The 20155-nt window shown below is 37.5% G+C and overlaps 1 protein-coding gene and 1 pseudogene across 7 annotated transcripts in view; both read left to right on the top strand.

Moving 5' to 3' along the window:
• Window positions 1-708: 708 nt before the first annotated feature.
• Window positions 709-20155, top strand: part of MIGA1 (mitoguardin 1) — a 98969-nt gene continuing 79522 nt past the window's right edge. For 5 of the 7 annotated variants that reach the window (XM_073788154.1, XM_073788145.1, XM_033864574.2 and 2 more), the window contains exon 1: window positions 3898-4005. In XM_073788154.1, the coding sequence (XP_073644255.1) occupies window positions 3907-4005 (99 nt within the window). In that variant the 5' untranslated portion in view covers window positions 3898-3906. Of the gene's footprint in view, window positions 767-943; window positions 1014-3891; window positions 4006-20155 lie in introns of those variants that run through there. The other 2 variants (XM_073788137.1, XM_073788143.1) reach the window with 2 other exon arrangements.
• On the top strand, window positions 9320-10366 carry LOC109547340 (2-iminobutanoate/2-iminopropanoate deaminase pseudogene; annotated as a pseudogene).

Raw genomic sequence — 20155 nt, 5'->3', positions numbered from 1 at the left:
AATGTTTTGGCTCAGGACTGCACATAGAAACAGCATGTTGTTTTCTGTTGTTCTCCCTCCCACCCTATTAGTTTACTGTGTATTAGAACCTCGGAGCTGTGAATACATTGCCTAACCCCTCAGAGTTGACCATATTCACATATTATTTGGTAGCCTAATTCAGTAGGAAATGTGGAGAAAAGCTAAAGAGGAATTGAAATCAATAATAACTTCATCATTACTACAGGATTGGAATACCTCAACATTAATTTGTTTGGGGGCTGAGCATCTATAGTAGTTCTTAATCTGGGACCTGTGGATTGGTTTTGGGCATCTAACCTCATATATACACACACACACACACACACACACACACACACACACTATTTTTTCTTTTAATAGTATGTGAGTGTATTTTTTTAACACTGTATTTAAATGACATATGGGGAAAAGTCCCCATAGTTTTCACCAGATTCATAGTATGGTCCTAGAGCCCTCAAATGGTTACGAACTAGGATGTTAGCTCTTGACAGCACTGTAAGAGGATGCAATTCTTCCATTCTATATTTTACATCTATCTGGCAGGGCGAGAGCCTCTACCCTAAACAAAAATGGCGGGAGCTGCTTCACACGTAGCCCCTCACGCAGAAAGGCTAGGAGGCCCCCGCGACTTTCTCTCCACCTTCCCACTCCTGACCCCGGAAGGACTCCGCCCCCGGGGTCGGCCTGCGGCTCGCTGCGGCGGGGAAGTAGGCGTGGGCAGGCTACACTTACCCAGGAGCGCCAGGTACGCGGATGGAGCAGGCGGGCGGAGGGTCGGGTGGGGTCGCAGCGGACACGGGGTAGAGGCTGCTGGGCGGGCAGGAGCGCCAGCCTGCGACCTCTGGACTCCGAGTGCGGGTGGAAGAACAGAAAGCCGGAGGGAGGCCCGCCCGGGACCGCTGAATCAGGGTGGGCTGGCGACCGCTTGGAGCCGGAGCGAGGGTCGGTCGGGGCGGCTGAACCGAGAGGGAGCCCCTTTCCTGGTCCTCTTGGTAAAGAAAAAGGAAGCCCTCAGAGGAGAGCGCGGTGGGGGTGAGGGAGGCCTGAGGGAGGGGCAGCTAGTGTGGTACAAGTTCCTGCAAGAATGTCAGTGGTTTGAGCAGGGAGTGGTTTTTGGATGTGGAAGATTACGCTTTCCTTGAAGATGCTTTCCGAGAATAATTTAGCATCGGGAGGTTTGTGGCGTTAGAGGCCTAATGTAAATAAAGTTTTTCAACTTTTATTTTCTGGAGGGAGGACTCTGTGCTCGTGCACAGACCTTTATTTTTTATCATTATTGCAACTAAGCATTTTTTGCTGTATTTCAAGGATCTTCTCAGATTTCGGTTGTATAGATTATCAAAATTTTGTGGATATTTCAGACTTTCATTCTTGCTTGGATTATGAAGTTCAATTTTAGGGTGTTTAAGAAACAAATTCTATTTATGACACTTATTTTTAACTCTCTCGTGGTTAGAATGGAGAGAAGCGAGTAATATTACAGAGTATAATATTTTTAGTGATGTTTTAGACCCCCCTCTCGAAATTTGAATAATCATGAATCTGCCTTCATGTTTTTTAAAATTAATATTTATGAAAGCAACTGAAATGACCAGTTTTTAAAAGCTATTCAGTTATTAATGATTAAGTTTGGAATCACTTCCTCAGTGATTTTAAATGAAAGGGAATGAGGTGGTTAGAATGCAAAAATAGAAATTTGTCAGAATTCTTTTAAGAAAACCCCTGCGGCAAATTGAAGTGATTGCTTTATTTTCTTTCTCCTCTGCTTAAAAATCTGGAACTCTGTTATGGAGAAAATCACTTTGGGTGAATTACTCTCAGTATCTTTTTTTTTTTAATTTTTAATTCAATGGCACAGATAGCTTTAATGATCCAGAATCTATGTCGTTACCAAAAATGTTTCTCTAAAAGAAATTGTCAGGTTTTTTGGGGTTTTTTTTTTGAGGGGGGGGATAAATGTGCTTCCCCTCCTTTTTTTTGTGTAACATCTCAAAAAAGAAGTACATGTAGGCACTTAAACAATCAAATATTACAGAAGCACTTATAATGAAAAACAGTGGTTCCCTGCCCAGCCTCCCAACATCCCTAGTCTCATTCCTCAGAAGTCTATTTTTCACTTGTTTAACTGTTTCTTCATGATTTCCTTTGTATTTCTGAATAATATGTCTCTATCACAGTTTGTTGGTTAGAATAAATGTACTTCAATTAGAAATAATTACACTGAGCTGAAATATTCTAATTAGAATATGAGTGAGGGGGAATTAAGTTTATACTCCTTGAGTGTCCCTAATAGGGAAAAGGTAAACGGTCAGTAGCAGTAACTCACCTTAAGAAGTATTACTGTGCTTGATGTGAAAGGAAACTACTACTTAATCAGTAGTTTGTGTTTTTTTGTTTTTTTTTTCCGGTACGCGGGCCTCTCACTGCTGTGGCCTCTGCCGTTGCGGAGCACAGGCTCCGGAAGCGCAGGCCCAGCGGCCATGGCTCACGGGCCCAGCCGCTCCGCAGCACGTGGGATCTTCCCGGACCGGGGCACGAACCCGCGTCCCCTGCATCGGCAGGCGGACTCTCAACCACTGCGCCACCAGGGAAGCTCTTAATCAGTAGTTTTGATAGTTGTCCGAAAAAAAAAAAACAAAAAAAAAAGGGGCTTATTAACGGAAGGGATTAGTCTACTAGAGTTTAGAAAAAGAGAACAGAGATATATGCAGAAATAAAGGACTTAAAGTATAGCAAATAAGTTTTTATAGAGGGATTGTTGGTAGTTTCTGTTTTCTCTTTGGTATTTTGTACAGCACTCTGCAAGGGAAAGAAGTATTGAATTCGGTAGGCCTAAACATTCTGGCTAGTGCGGAAGCCTACTCTTGTACATCAGGCTCTTTCCCAGCTTGTATGAAATATTCCTTAGGGTCCATTAATTTTGTGCTCACCACACAGCCTTTTATACTTAATTCAACTCCCTGCAAAGTCTTATTTCAGAAAGGGTATGTTTTGATAGCATATAAAGGTATTCTTTCACTAGATAGTGTATTTCCTTATTATAAATGAGCAAATTTGTAAACTATATTAATACTCTGTGAATTTGTTTAGTGTGTGTCCAGCTGGGTACACTGATAAAATTGAGTTTCTGGCTCTACAAAGCATAGACCCAGACCCTGAACCATCATGTTTCTGTCAGCGTTGTGCTACCTTTAAGGGCCTCTCTCAGTGATGACTGCCTTCTCTGTGGACAACTGATGTTTCTTTCTTTGGTTTCAATAGAAATAGGCATTCAAACAATATTAAAATTTCATAGCATGTATGTCATTTCTTTCAAGAGCTTTAAAATGGGATAGTAGGATCAACTATATTCCAGTATAAAATAAAAATTTTTCTAAAACGGGACAGTAGGAGAATAAATGCATGAGTTCTGAAGTTCAGTGAGCCTTGAGGTTCATTTTTAGCCCCTAGAGTCAAGATTCCAATCAGATTTCTTTCAGTACCTGACCCCACCCAATGCTGTTATTGGACGGAAATAAGTGGGAAGAAAAATATTTTAGATTACTATTTAACAGCTGAAACATTTATTTAACCAGAAAAGAGAGAATCTAGAACCTGCACTTTTCTAAGGAAAATTTACTACTTGAACTCAAAATTGAAATCTAACTCATTTTCTTTTTGGTTACTTTGGTGATTAATAAACTTTTAGCTCAAGTAAATTTGGCTCAGAATGTTATTTTATTCAGGTTGGTGTGCAAAAAAGACAGCTGTTTAATTAAGTGCAAAAAAGAAAGCTGTTTAAAAAGAGTTAAATTTTCAATTTGTATCTTTCATTTGTAGAATAACCAGAAATCTTTGTGGCTAATATATTTTTTGTTTCATTTATTGAAGATTAGAAGAGGAGTCATGTCAGAAGAAACAGTAAGTGAATCACAGTTTTCCCTGAGGACAGCAGCACTAAGAGTATTTGATCTTCCTCTGTCTTGGTACTATTCTCTCTGCCAGGTAAAAAAAAAAAAAAAAAATGAAATACGAAGTTGAATAATAAGTCTGTTGCTCAGAGCGTATTGTGTTTACAGTATTTAAATTTCATCTGGGGTTTTAAATGCTTCAAAGTGTTTATTAAAGTAGTTTAAAACTTACTTGGTTTTTATTTATTTCACGTTTTTTTGTTGTTATCATATTCATAACTCTTAAAAGGAGATTGTATTACTTTAAAAAAATCTTCCTACCTTAAGTGAATTTACAGTCTATTACAGTTATTTTCAGAGAATTATGTTATTCAGATAGGCTTGTTCTCACTATTACAGTCCTTTAATTTTAACTTTATTTTATTGTGGTAAAATATATGTAACATAAAATTTACCATTTTAGGGCTTCCCTGGTGGCGCAGTGGTTGAGAGTCCGCCTGCCGATGCAGGGGACACAGGTTCGTGCCCTGGTCCGGGAAGATCCCACATGCCACGGAGCGGCTGGGCCCATGAGCCATGGCCGCTGAGCCTGCGCGTCCGGAGCCTGTGCTCTGCAACGGGAGAGGCCACAACAGTGAGAGGCCCGTGTACCGCAAAAAAAAAAAAAAAAATTTACCATTTTAACCATTTTTAAATGTGCACTTCAGTAGCATTAGGTACATTGACACTATTGTGCAACCAATCTTGAGAACTCTTTTCATCTTGCAAAACTGGAACTCTGGAGCCACTAAACAGCAATTCTTTATTCCCGCTCCCACCAGCTACTGGCAACCACCATTCTCTATTCTGTCTCTATGGATTTGATTTGACTACTCTAGGTACCTCATAAGTGGAGTTACATAGTATTTGCCTTTTTGTGACTGGCTTACTTCACTTAGCAAAATGTTTTCAAGGTTCATCCATGTTGTAGCATGTGTCAGAATTCCCTCTTTTTCCCCAAGTTGGATAACATTTGATTTTATGAATATACCACATTTTGTTTATTCATTCATTCATTGCTGGAACTTGGGTTGCTTCTACCTTTTGGCTTTTGTGACTAATGCTGCTGTGAACATGACTGTACAAGTATCTATTCAGATTCCTGCTTTCAGTTATTTTGGGTATATACCCAGAAGTGAAATTTCTGCATCATATGGTAATTCTATTTTTAATTTTTTGAGGAATTGCCATACTGTTTATAATAGTGGTTGTACCATTTTTTAATTTCTACCAGCACTGCACAAGGGTTCCAGTTTCTTTACATCCTTGCCAACACTTGTTTTCTGTTTTTTTAATAGTAGCCACTCATGGTAGTGAGTTGGTATCTCATCGTGGTTTTGATTTGCATTTCCCTAATTAGTCATGTTGAGCATCTTTTCACGTGCTTACTATCCATTCGTGTATCTTACATAGAAACATAGAAGCTGCACGGCCTGCAGGATCCTAGTTCCCCGACCAGGGATTGAACTCAGGCCCTAGCAGTGAAAGCACTGAGTCCTAAGCACTGGACCGCCAGGGAATTCCCAATCCTTATATGTCTATATATATATGTGTGTGTGTGTGTGTGTGTGTGTGTGTATTTTTTTTTTTTATTGCCGCACGCGGGCCTCTCACTACTGTGGCCTCTCCCGCCGCGGAGCACAGGCTCCAGATGCGCAGGCTCAGCGGCCATGGCTCCCGGGCCCAGCTGCTCCGCGGCATGTGGGACCTTCCCGGACTGGGGCACGAACCCGTGTCCCCTGCATCGGCAGGCAGACTCTCAACCACTGCGCCACCCAGGAAGCCCATTTTTTAATATTTTTTTAAAAATAAAATTTATTTATTTTTTTGGCTGCATTGGGTCTTTGTTACTGCACACAGCCTTTCTCTGGTTTCTGCGAGCAGGGGCTACTCTTCGTTGTGGTGCGTGGGCTTCTCATTGCAGTGGCTTCTCTTGTTGCGGAGCACGGGCTGTAGGTGCACGGGATTTAGTAGTTGTGGCTCACAGGCTCCGGAGTGCAGGCTCAGTAGTTGTGGCGCATGGACTTAGTTGCTCCGTGGCATGTGGGATCTTCCCGGATCAGGGCTCGAACTCGTGTCCTCTGCATTGGCAGGTGGATTCTTAACCACTGTGCCACCAGGGAAGTCCCTCCTGTTATTTTTAATATATGCTTCTAATGCAGTTTACACTCCATTGTAGTAAATAAAAAGATACGTATGGAAAGTAGCATTTATTTCACTAAACTTAAACACTGAATTTCATCAAATCTAAGATGATCATTTTTCACATTTCAACATTTCTAAAACTTCTTTGCATCTTAAAAGGAATAGTACCTTAGATTGATAAAATATAGTATAATTTTATTTTATTTTTCTCTCTTTTTCTTTTTTTCACCATGCCACACAGCATGTGGGATCTTAGTTTCCCAACCAGTTCCCCCACCTTAGTTCCCCCATCTTAGATCCCTGCAGATTGGATCCACGTCCTGTTCTGTGGAAGTGTGGAGTCTTAACCACTGGACTGCTGGGGAAGTCCCCTAGTATAATTTTATATAGGCGAGGATGTTACACAGATAAGATGTATGAGAATAATACTGGTTAGTATTCACTATGTTTAAGACATTAGTTAGGTCATTTTTACATATAATGTCTCTAATCCTTAAAATAACCCTGGAATTTCTGTATCATCTCCATTTTACAAATCTGGCAGCTTTTTAACAGCTTAATTAACTTGTCTAAAATTGCATATATGATATGGGATTTGAACTTGCATTTCTTTGATCCCGAAATCCATTTTCTCTCTCTTTCTTTCTTTTCCTTTTTAGGATTACATGATTAAAAGAAAATTTGAAAAATACAGAAAAGAATTAAAGAGAAAATAAAAATTGCCAACAACCCCTCTATAAAAGTTTACTGGCTGTACTTTACTTAGGTCTTTTATTTCTGCATATATCTCTCTGCTTCCCAATCCCTCACTCCCCACCCTCACCACTCTGTCCCCCTCATTTGAGATTATAAAGTTGTATATTTTGAGCATTTTCTCTGTCATTAAAAATGCTTTATAAGTATAGGTGTACTATAGTTTATTGAATATTTCTCTATTTTTGAGTTTTTGGGTTGTTTTAGCAGTTCATTATTTATATTTAAATCTTTGTCCAATTTTTTAGATTTTTATTAAGGTAGATTCCTAGAGATGAAAATATTGAGTCTAAGTGTTTGGTATTTATTCTTTTATTCGTTTATGTTATCACACCATTTGGATGACATTTAAAAAGACCAGCAACAGGACATAGCAGCACCCACTGTGTGTAAAACACTGTGTTAGAGATTTTATATTGGTTACATTTATAAACTCTTTAATCCTTACAATGATTCTAAAGTAATATTATTCTTTAAAATTTATTATTTGAATAGCTAATACATTTACATGGTACAAAAAACAAAACTACACACACACACACACACACACACACACACACACACACACACACACACACACATACACACGTACATACATGGAGATGTTTTCTCTCAATTCCTATCCACTTCTATAGGTAACCTTTTAGATTACTTGAATATCTTTCAAGGTTTCTTTATTCAGATATCAGCAAAAGCAATTATATTTTCCTTCCTTCCTTCCTTCCTTCCTCCCTCCCTTCCTTCCTTCCTCCCTCCCTCCCTCCCTCCCTTCCTTCCTTCCTCCCTCCCTCCCTCCCTCTCTTCCTTCCTTCTTTCCTTCTTTTCTTCGGCTGTGTTGGGTCTTAGTTGTGGCATGTGGGCTTCTCTTTAGTTGTGGCGTGTGGGCTCCAGAGCATGCAGGCTCAGCAGTTGTGGCACGCAGGCTTAGTTGCCCCACGGCACGTGGGATCTTAGGTCCCCAACCAGGGATCAAACCCGGGTCCCCTGCATTGGAGGGCGGATTCTTAACCACTGGACCACCGGGGAAGTCCTATATTCTGTTTTTTAAAAAATATTTATTTATTTATGCCTGTGTTGGGTCTTCATTGCTGTGCGCAGACATTCTCCAGTTGCAGCAAGCAGGGGCTACTCTTCGTTGTGCATGGGCTTCTCATTGTGGTGGCTTCTCTTGTTGCAGAGCACAGGCCCTAGGAGTGCAGTAGTTGTGGCTCATGGGCTCTAGAGTGCAGGCTCTGTAGTTGTGGCGCATGGGCTTAGTTGCTCTGCAGCATGTGGGATCTTCCCAGACCAGGGCTCGAACCCGTGTCCCCTGCATTGGCAGGTGGATTCTTAACCACTGCGCCACCAGGGAAGTCCCAATTATATATTCTTATTTTCTCTTTCTTATAGAAGGTATCATACTACTTATGTTCTTGCTTTTTTTATACTTAAAACATTTCCTGGAGATTTTTCCATATTAATATATGTAGTTTTTTGTTTTTGTTTTTATTCCTACAGCTACATGATGTTTCTGTATATGGACATTTGGGTTGTTTCTGATCTTGTTCATTACAAACAATGCTATAATGAATAAGCTTGATATACTTCAATTCACATAGGTACAGGTATAAGATAAACTTTTAGACTTTGGATTTCTGGGTCAAAGAGTAAATGTATTTAAATTTTGATGGATGTTGTTAAATTTCCTTCCATAAGGATAGTATTGTTTTGCACTCCCCAAAGCTTTGGGATTTTTGCCAATTATTTTTGTGTGTTTTGTCCACACTGATTCTACTATACAACCTGCTTTTCAATCCTAAGAATAATTTTCTGAGGCCAGGACTATTGTCCACATTGTTCCATGGAATATTTTTTTAAAAAATAATATAAGGAATCATTGCAAGTAAACTGAAGGATACATCCTCTACTCTCAGTCATGGTATTGCGTATCCAAAACTCATTCCATGTTATGAAATGCACTAAGGTGGGTCAGCAACCTACAGGCTATGGGCCAAATCCTGGCCGCTGCCTGTTTTTACAAGTAAAGTTTTATTGGAACACAGCCACGTTCATTTGTTAATGTATTATCTGTGACTGATTTTGTGCTACAACAGCAGTGTTCAGTGGTTACAGTAGAGACCGTATGTTCCACAAGCCTAAAATAATTTACCTGGCCTTTACCAAAAAAGTTTGTTGGCCCTGTACTAAGAGAGTAGGCTATAGTTGGAATAGCATCAAAGGACCAAGAAAAGACCAAGGAAAAGCTCAGAGTTCTTGTTCAGACAGTTCTGTAGCTTTAAATAGTTTTGTTGATTCTCCAAATTCAGAGTGCTATGTGGAAAAGGCTAAGAATTAACTAAGCACTTAAAAAATAAAAATCTGTCTAAATGTAGTGTGGTATCTTGAGTTGGCCTTAGAATAGAAAAAGAACATTAGTGGGAAAACTGGTAAAATCAGAATATATAGTTTAGTTAATATTGTACTAATGTTAATTTCTCAGTTTTGACAAGAGTACTATGGTTATGTAGGATGTTACTATCAGAGAAAAACTGAGTGATATGGGAACTTTCTCTACTATCTTTGCAACTTTTCTGTAAATTTAAAATTATTTCAGAGACCCGTGATATGCGAGTAGGAGCAGTGTACAGGGTAGTTGTCTCTGAGGGGTGGCAAGGGAAAAGGATTAACCATGTCGTCTTTGATCAGAAAGGTGATCAGCACCGTGAAAGCCCCAGCGGCCATTGGTCCCTACAGTCAGGCTGTGTTAGTTGACAGGACCATTCACATTTCAGGACAGCTAGGCATGGATCCTGCAGGTGGACAGCTTGTGCCAGGAGGGGTGGCAGAAGAGGCTAAACAAGCTCTTCCAAACTTGGGTGAAATTCTGAAAGCAGCAGGCTATGCCTTCACCAGTGTGGTAAAAACAACTGTTTTGCTTGCTGACATAAATGACTTCAATACTGTCAGTGACATCTACAAACAATATTTCCAGAGTAGTTTTCCTGCAAGAGCTGCTTACCAGGTTGCTGCTTTGCCCAAAGGAGGCCGTGTTGAGATTGAAGCAGTAGCTGTCCAAGGACCTTGTGACAGCATCACTCTAAGTGGGCCCAGTGTTACTTAGTCTGGAATTTTAATAATGTTTTTAAATTAATGTCTTAATTTTTACAGTCTTTGTTGGAAAGTGTAAGGTTGACTGAAATATCTGAAGTTATTATGGAAATACCATATAATAAGGGGAATTGAACATGAGTTGAAGATTAATAATGAATCTAGTTACTGAAGTTATAAATTACACTTCTATAACACTCATATTACTGGATGTGGGAAAAGAGACACACACTACATAGTTACTCAGAAAAATAAAAATAAAGGGAAATAACATGTAGGAAAGATGAGTTACTATTCCTGAGAAATAATAAAGAGCACACCTAATTCAGTTAAACTATTAATTTAATGATGTGAAATATTTAGTTTTCATGTCAGATACATGATTCTGCTTTTACTTGAGTAAAATTATTTAAGTTTGAATGTTAGAGGTAAAGGAGAAGAAACTGGACCAAATTTTATATAGATAATATTTTTCTAATGGAAATAAAATAGCATGTAGATTTTAAAAACTAAATAAAATAAAATCAAAATAAGGTGTTTGTTTAAAAAATTTTTTTTTAATTAAAATAATAAGAGTGCATATTTTTGGAATGTGTACTATGTGTCAGATATAACTTTACGTATGTTATCTCCTTTCACAACAACCCTGTGAGGAAGACGGTATTATTCTCATTTGTCCAAAGGTCACAGTTAGCATATGACATGTGGTGTGTTCAAGTTACCAGAGAGATTCATTCAAACTATGTTTATTGAGTATCTACTCTGTTTCAGTTGATATAAAGTGGTGAACAAGATCTAGATATAATCCCTGGCATTATTGAGCTTAGAACTTCAGTAACGCTCTTAAGAGTCCCCCTGCCAAAAAAAAAAAAGGAGTGTTAAGTACTGTGTTAGAGGAATAGATCAACTTAGCTCTAGTTAGAACTTAATGCTGAATAAAGGGAAATAGGTTATTGGAGCAGGAGACTTGTGTGTGACTAAATAGCTATTCTGTCTCCAGAGAACATTAGATGACGGGGGAAACTTGACAAGAACATTAAACAATGGCATCGGGTTATGGAGTGGGGAGGATTGTGAAATCTGAGCACCAGGAACAGTGTCTTATTCCTTTCTTTGTATTCTCAGTGTTTGGCCCATAAGTTGGTACTCAGTTCATGTTGAATGAATAGGACACATGTCTGGTTTCCATTTTGTCTGGGGGTAAGGAACTGTATCACCTCAAAAAGCCCCTCAGAATTTGGGATTCAGAGATGCAGTATTTTCAGTGTTCCAGGCAATGATAATAGGAAATAATTGACTTTCCTCTGGGGAAGAAAGAAGTAACAAAATGAGAAGTGATAGGCAGGAGTAATAGAGACTTTCAAACCTTGTGTCATCTAGATTACTTGTGATAAAAATCTTTTCCTGGGAAATTTACCTTATTTTTGTCATGGAAAGGTTTCTTTTTTCATGAGATTAGGACTGTAAGTTGTAATGGGTCTTTTATGTAAAAATAATATTTAACATATACACAGAACTTGGATCTTAATAAAAGTGAATTGATTTATATTGTATTTGAATTCATATTAATAAAAGCATGTTATATTTTTGACAGTAGTTTTAATTTTGTATTTATGTCTCCTAATAGTTCTCTAACTTCAGTGCCCTAAGATATAGCAGAACTGACAATTTAAGAACATGTGATCACTTAGTTATGGCTGGGCCTGTGTTAATAGATTATTTTCTTTCTTTCCTTTATTTTTTCTTTTTTTTGGCTGCACCACATGTCTTATGGGATCTCAGTTCCCTGAGGAGGGATTGAAACCAGGCCACAGCAGTGAAAGTGCCGCATCCTAACCACTAGTCCACCAGGGAACTCCCAATAGATTATTTTCTTTAGTTGAGGTCTTAATTTTGTTATCTTACATTTGCTTATTCAGTAAATACTAATTTTTATATTTGATCTAAGAAACATTTTTTGGGGGTAATGAAGTTAAGGCAGTTCATAAAATATAATGAAAAGTAAGGTGTTCTTAATAATAGTGCTATTTTTAGAATTTATTTTATTATTGGTTGTTTAGCATCCAAATTCTAGGAACTGTTTTGTTTTGGTTTTTTTCCCTGAATCTCATTTGGTTGCAGTGAACACTGGAGCTATGGTTCCAGAGGGAAAAACATAGAAATGGAAAGAAACAAAGATTTGGCAATTCCTGTATGGATACATTACTGAAGAGAATAATTCTTACAGTTTGCAAAAGGAAAAAATCTGAGGCAACATTGGAATGTTCCAATTTTCCATGATAGTTTTGGAAGAAATTAAATGGATTTGAAAGAAAAGTAGAGTAAGAATAGTTTTAACTTTTTGTTAGATTACAGTCGCTGAGGCCAAATAATAATGACAAGTGGAAGTAAATAATTTCTGGTATACCAATTATTTTGGTATACCAGATTATTTTGGTATATAATTGGTATACCAATTATTTTGGATTTATGTGTAGAACCAAGATGTTATTTTTTTAATTTATTTAGTTTAAAAATTTTATTTATTTATTTTTGGCTGCATTGGGTCTTTGTTGCTGTGCGTGGGCTTTCTCTAGTTGCGGTGAGCGAGGGCTACTCCTTGTTGCGGCGCACGAGCTTCTCATTGCAGTGGCTCCTCTTGTTGCGGAGCACAGGCTCTAGGTGCATGGGCTTCCGTAGTTGTGGCACGCGGGCTTCAGTAGTTGTGGCTTGCGGGTTTTAGAGTGCAGGCTCAGTAGTTGTGGTGAACGGGCTTAGTTGCTCCATGGCATGTGGGATCTTCCCGGACCAGGGCTTGAACCCTTGTCCCTTGCATTGGCAGGTGGGTTCTTAACCACTGCACCACCAGGGAAGTCCCGAAGATGTTATTTTTCAAAAACAGCTTTATTGAGGTAAAATTGACACACGTTAAACTATACGTGTTTAAAGAATACAATTTAAGTTTTATCATACATGTGTATATGCCTGTGAAATCCTTGGCACAGTCAGGGTAATAAACATACCTATGATCTCTAAAAGTCTATCATTCCCTTTTGTAATCTCTGCCTTTGCATCTTCCTGTCCAACTCCCCTCCCCCACTTTTCCCCAGGCAAGCACTGATCTGCTTTTTGTCACTATAGATTAGTTTGCATTTTCTAGAATTTTGTATAAATGGAATCATACAGTATGTACTTCCTTTTGTCTGGCTTTTTTTGACTCAACCTAATTTTTTTTTTTTTTTTGTGGTGCGCGGGCCTCTCACTGCTGTGGCCTCTCCCGTTGCGGGGCACAGGCTCTGGACGTGCAGGCTCAGCGACCATGGCTCACGGGCCCAGCCGCTCCGCGGCATGTGGGATCTTCCCGGACTGGGGCACAAACCCGTGTCCCCTGCATCGGCAGGCAGACTCTCAACCACTGCACCACCAGGGAAGCCCAACCTAATTATTTTGAAATATATGCATGTTGCATGTATCAGTAGTCAGTTCTTTTTTTTATTACTGAACAATATTCCATTGTATGGATATACCACAGTTTGTTCAGCTATTCACCTGTGATGGACTTTTGGGTGTCCTGTTTTTTCTTTTTTTTAAAAAAACTTGTACATAAAGCTGCTAAGAACATTTCTGTGCTAGTCTTTGTATGAACATATGGTTTCACTTCCTTGGGTAAATACTTAGGAGAGGAATGACTGACTCATAAGTAGGTATATGTTTAATTTTTTAAGAAAATGCCAGACTTCTTCCAAAGTGGTTATACCATTGGTATGGACAGTCTTTTTAATTTTTGCCATTCTAAAATAGGTGTGTAGTGGAATCTCATTGTGGTTTTAATTTGCATTTTCCTAATGACCAGTAGTGTTGAATGTGCTTTCATGTGCTTATTTGCTATCTGTTTATTTTCTTTGTTGATGTGTCTGTTCAAAGCTTTTGCCCATTTTTAAAAATTTATTTATTTTTAACATCTTTATTGGAGTATAATTGCTTTACAATGGTGTGTTCGTTTCTGCTTTATAACAAATTGAATCAGCTGTACATATACATATGTCTCCATACTTTGCCCATTTTTAAATTGGGATTTTTGTTTTCTTACTATGTTTGGAGAATTCTTTATATACCCTAGATACAATTCCTTTGTTAGATAGATGATTGGCAGCAATTTTCTCCTAATTCGTGGATTGTCTTTTCATTCTCTTAACAGTGCCTTTTATTTATTTTTTTGTTTTGTTTTGTTTCTTTCTGTTTGTTTTTTTTTAACATCTTTATTGGAGTATAATTGCTTTACTATGGTGTGTTAGTTTCTGCTTTATAACAGAGTGAGTCAGTTATACATATACATATGTTCCCACATCTCTTGCCTCTTGTGTCTCCCTCCCTCCCACCCTTCCTATCCCACCTCTCTAGGTGGTCACCAAGGACCGAGCTGATCTCCCTGTGCCATGCAGCTGCTTCCCACTAGCTACCTGTTTTATGTTTGTTAGTGTATATATGTCCATGCCAGTCTCACTTTGTCACAGCTTACCCTTCCCCCTCCCCATATCCTCAAGTCCATTCTCTAGTAGGTCTGTGCCTTTATTCCCGTCTTACCCCTAGGTTCTTCATGACCTTTTTTTTTCCCCTTAGATTCCATATATATGTGTTAGCATACGGTATTTGTTTCTCTCTTTCTGACTTACTTCACTCTGTATGACATCCACCTAGACTCTAGGTCCATCCACCTCACTACAAATAACTCAGTTTCATTTCTTTTTATGGCTGAATAATATTCCATTGTATATATGTGCCACATCGTCTTTATCCATTCATCCAATGATGGACATGTAGGTTGCTTCCATCTCATGGCTATAGTAAATAGAGCTGCAGTGAACATTTTGGTACATGACTCTTTTTGAATTATGGTTTTCTCAGGATATATGCCCAGTAGTGGGATTGCTGGGTCGTATAGTAGTTCTATTTGTAGTTTTTTAAGGAACCTCCATACTGTTTTCCATAGTGGCTGTATCAATTTACATTCCCACCAACAGTGCAAGCGGGTTCCCTTTTCTCCACACCCTTTCCAGCATTTATTGTTTCTAGATTTTTTGATGATGGCCATTCGGACTGGTGTGAGATGATATCTCATTGTAGTTTTGATTTGCATTTCTCTAATGATTAATGATGTTGAGCATTCTTTCATGTGTTTGTTGGCAATCTGTATATCTTCTTTGGAGAAATGTCTATTTAGGTCTTCTGCCCATTTTTGGATTAGGTTGTTTGTTTTTTTGTTATTGAGCTGCATGAGCTGCTTGTAAATTTTGGAGATTAATCCTTTGTCAGTTGCTTCATTTGCAGATATTCTCTCCCATTCTGAAAGTTGTCTTATCGTGTTGTTTATGGTTTTCTTTGCTGTGCAAAAGCTTTTAAGTTTCATTAGGTCGCATTTGTTTATTTTTGTTTTTATTTCCATTTCTCTAGGAGGTGGGTCAAAAAGGACCTTGCTGTGATTTATGTCAGAGTGTTCTGCCTGTGTTTTCCTCTAAGAGGTTGATAGTTTCTGGCCTTACGTTTAGATCTTTAATCCATTTTGAGCTTATTTTTGTGTATGGTGTTAGGGAGTGATCTAATCTCATACTTTTACATGTACCTGTCCAGTTTTCCCAGCACCACTTATTGAAGAGGCTGTCTTTTCTCCACTGTATATTCTTGCCTCCTTTATCAAAGATAAGGTGACCATATGTGCGTGGGTTTATCTCTGGGCTTTCTATCCTGTTCCATTGATTCATATTTCTGTTTTTGTGCCAGTACCATACTGTCTTGATTACTGTAGCTTTGTAGTATAGTCTGAAGTCAGGGAGCCTGATTCCTCCAGCTTCATTTTTCATTCTCAAGATTGCTTTGGCTATTTGGGGTATTTTGTGTTTCCATACAGTTTGTGAAATTTTTGTTCTAGTTCTGTGAAAAATGCCAGTGGTAGTTTGATAGGGATTGCATTGAATCGGTAGATTGCTTTGGGTAGTAGAGTCGTTTTCACAATGTTGATTCTTCCAATGCAAGAACATGGTATATCTCTCCATCTGTTTCTACCATCTTTATTTTCTTTCAGCAGTGTCTTTTAGTTTTCTGTATACAGGTCTTTTTTCTCCCTAGGTAGGTTTATTCCTAGGTATTTTGTTCTTTTTCTTGCAATGGTAAATAGGAGTGTTTTCTTAATTTCATTTTCATATTTTTAATAATTAGTGTATAGGATTGCTAGAGATTTCTGTGCATTAATTTTGTATCCTGCTGCTTTACCAAATTCATTGATTAGCTCTAGTAGTTTTCTGGTAGCATCTTTGGGATTCTCTATGTATAGTATCATGTCATCTGCAAACAGTGACAGCTTTACTTCTTCTTTTCTGATTTGGATTCCTTTTATTTCTTTTTCTTCTCTGATTGCTGTGGCTAAAACTTCCAAAACTATGTTGAATAAGAGTGGTGAGCGTGGGCAACCTTGTCTTGTTCCTGATCTTAGTGGAAATGGTTTCAGTTTTTCACCATTGAGGATGATGTTGGCTGTGGGGTTGTCATATATGACCTTTATTATGTTGAGGAAAGTTCCCCCTATGCCTACTTTCTGCAGGGTTTTTATCATAAATGGGTGTTGAATTTTGTCGAAAGCTTTCTCTGCATCTATTGAGATGACCATATGGTTTTTCTCCTTCAATTTGTTAATGTGGTATATCACGTTGATTTGTGTATATTGAAGAATCCTTGCATTCCTGGAATAAACCCCACTTGATCATGGTGTATGATCCTTTTAATGTGCTGTTGGATTCTGTTTGCTAGTATTTTGTTGAGGATTTTTGCATCTGTGTTCATCAGTGATATTGGCCTGTAGTTTTCTTTCTTTGTGACATCTTTGTCTGGTTTTGGTATCAGGGTGATGGTGGCCTCATAGAATGAGTTTGGGAGTGTTCCTCCCTCTGCTATATTTTGGAAGAGTTTGAGAAGGATAGGTGTTAGCTCTTCTCTAAATGTTTGATAGAATTCACTTGTGAAGCCAAGCCTCGGTAAATTTTAGAAAATTGAAATTGTATCAAGTATCTTTTCCGACCACAACGCTATGAGACTAGATATCAATTACAGGAAAAGATCTGTAAAAAATACAAACACGTGGAGGCTAAACAATACACTACCTAATAACGAAGTTATCACTGAAGAAATCAAAGAGGGAATCAAAAAATACCTAGAAACAAATGACAATGGAGACACGACGACCCAAAACTTAGGGGATATAGCAAAAGCAGTTGTAAGAGGGAAGTTTATAGCAATACAATCCTACCTTAAGAAACAGGAAACATCTCAAATAAACAACCTAACCTTGCACCTAAAGCAATTAGAGAAAGAAGAATAAAAACACCCCAAAGTTAGCAGAAGGAAAGAAATCATAAAGATCAGATCAGAAGTAAATGAAAAAGAAATGAAGGAAATGGTAGCAAAGATCAATAAAACTAAAAGCTGTTTCTTTGAGAAGATAAACAAAATTGATAAACCATTAGCCAGACTCATCAAGAAAAAAAGGGAGAAGACTCAAATCAATAGAATTAGAAATGAAAAAGGAGAAGTAACCACTGACACTGCAGAAATACAAAAGATCATGAGAGATTACTACAAGGAACTCTATGCCAATAAAATGGACAACCTGGAAGAAATGGACAAATTCTTAGAAATGCACAACCTCCCAAGACTGAACCAGGAAGAAATAGAAAATATGAACAGACCAATCACAAGCACTGAAATTGAGACTGTGATTAAAAATCTTCCAACAAATAACAGTGCCTTTTAAAGAACAGAAGTTTTAAATTCTGAAGTCCAGTTTGTCAACTTTTTTTAAAAACTGAGTCAGGTTTTTGGTGTCATCTCAAAGAAATATTTGTCTAATCAGAGATCACAAAGATTTTCTCCTATGCTTTTTCTGGAACCCTTATAGTTTTAGGTTTTGTGTTTAAGTCTGTGATCCATTAGTTATTTGTTGTGTATGGTGTGAAACAGATTGAAATTCCATTTTATTGCATATGGATACTCAGTTTTTTCCAGCACTAGTTTTTATTTTTTTTAATATCTTTGAGTATAATTGCTTTACATTGTTGTGTTAGTTTCTGCTGTATAACAAAGTGAATCAGCTATACGTATACATACATCCCCACATCCCCTCCCTCTTGAGCCTCCCTCCCACCCTGGCACTAGGTGTTGAAAAGACTATTCTTTTTCCACTGGACTGCGTTTTTGTACCTTTGCCAAAAATCAATCTTCTGTATATGTGTGGGTCTATTTCTGTACTCTCTCTCGTTGCATTGATCTGTTTGTCTCTTTGTGTCAACACGACAGTGTTTTGTTTATTGTAGCTTTATAGTAAGCCTCAAAATCAAGTAAGGTTAGTCTTCCAACTTTGTTTTTCTTTTTCAAAATTGTTTGGACTATTCTTGATCCTTTTCATTTCCATATGAATTTAATTTTTTGGCTGCACTGTGCGTCTTGTAGGATCTTAGTTCCCTGACCAGGGATTGATTGTACCTGTGCCCTCAGCAGTGAAAGCACAGAATCCTAACCATTGGACAACCAGGGAATTCCCTCTATATGAAATTTAAAAATCAAGTATCAGTTTTTACCAAAAAAAAAAAAATCTTGCTAGGATTGTCACTGGGATTGTATTGAATCTATAGATCAATTTGGGGACAGTTGACATCTTTGAGTCTTTCAACCTGTAAATGTGTTATGTCTTTCCATATATTTAGGTTTTCTTTCTTGAACCTCAGCAGTGTTTGCTAGTTTTCAGGATACATGCCTTTCACATCTTTTGTCGGATTTATCCTTAAGTATTTCATATTTTATGATGCTACTGTAAATGGTATTTTTAAAATTTCAATTTCCAGTTATTTATTACTAGTATATGAAAATAGGCTTTTGTATATTGATATTATATTTTATAGCTTTATTAAACTCAGTTATTAGTTCTGGTAGCTTTTTGTAAGTTTCATAGGGTTTTTCTACACAGATGATCATGTGGTTTTAAATGGTAATGAATAATTGTTTTTATTCTACTGTTACATTATAGTTTAAAGTTTATGTTAATTCAATTTTTATTTTTACAAATAGTTTTATTATAGAAAATTTTAAGCATATACAAAATTGAATAGTTTAATGAACCCCCATATACCTGACACTTAGCCTCAACAGATAGCAATGCATGGGCAATCTTATTTTTCTTTTTTTCTTTTTTTAAATTTTTATTGGAGTATAGTTGATTTACAATGTTGCATTAGTTTCAGGTATACAGCCAAGTGAATCAGTTATACCTATACATATATCCACTCTTCTTTACATTCTTTTCTATACAAGTCATTACAGAGTATTGCGTAGAGTTTGCATGGGCTGTCTTGTTTCCTCTGTTTTCGTATCCGTCTCCTCCTCCATCCCTCACTGGATTCTTTTGAGGCAAATCGATACATCATATTATTTCATCTGTAACTGTTTCATTTTATATCTCACCTCTTAAAAGTAGAGCCACCACAATAACATTACATCCTTCCATACAATAGTAATTCCTTAATATTACTAGTATCCAGTCAGTGTTTAATTTCTCCTGTTGTCCTATGAGTATTTTTTGTTTGTTTTTGTTTTGTGTGATGGAATTGAGGTATCTGTCAACTCTTAGATCTCTTTTAATCTGTAGTTTCCCCCATACCGTTTTTTTTTTGTTTTGTTTTTTGCTTTGCTTTTATTTTCTCTGTGGAAGAAACCATGTTCTTTATTGTGACAGGATAATCCTGATTATATTCTCTCCACTGTATTTTTCTATGAATTGAGTTAGATTGGAGTATCAATTAGATTCAGTTTGTTGCTAAAGCTAAGTTATAGGAAGTACATAATATCTGGTTGAGTCTTTTTGTGATGTTGGCAGTCTTTAATAATTATTATTGGATCTGCTAATTCAAGAGGTTGTAATATGGTGACATCATTCTATATTTCCTTCTTAATTTATTAGCTAAAATATATCAATGAAGAGAAACTTTCTGTCACTACTTGGGTACCTTGGTGCAGTTTGCATAGAAATGGCAGAATAATTGCTTCTTTCCTTTTTATTGACCAGATTGTAAAATAATGAGATGGTTCTTTAGTATTCGTCAGAGCTGATCAAGGAGGGTTTAAAAAAAGATCATTTTGATCTCACAGATTTAATTATATATGATATATTAAACCATTACTTTATTTATCCTTATTTATGC

Source organism: Tursiops truncatus, chromosome 1, assembly GCF_011762595.2.
Source record: "Tursiops truncatus isolate mTurTru1 chromosome 1, mTurTru1.mat.Y, whole genome shotgun sequence".
NCBI classification, from domain to species: Eukaryota; Metazoa; Chordata; class Mammalia; order Artiodactyla; family Delphinidae; genus Tursiops; species Tursiops truncatus.
Note: the sequence above shows the minus strand (reverse complement) of the source record. Positions and strands in the feature narration are given on the sequence as shown.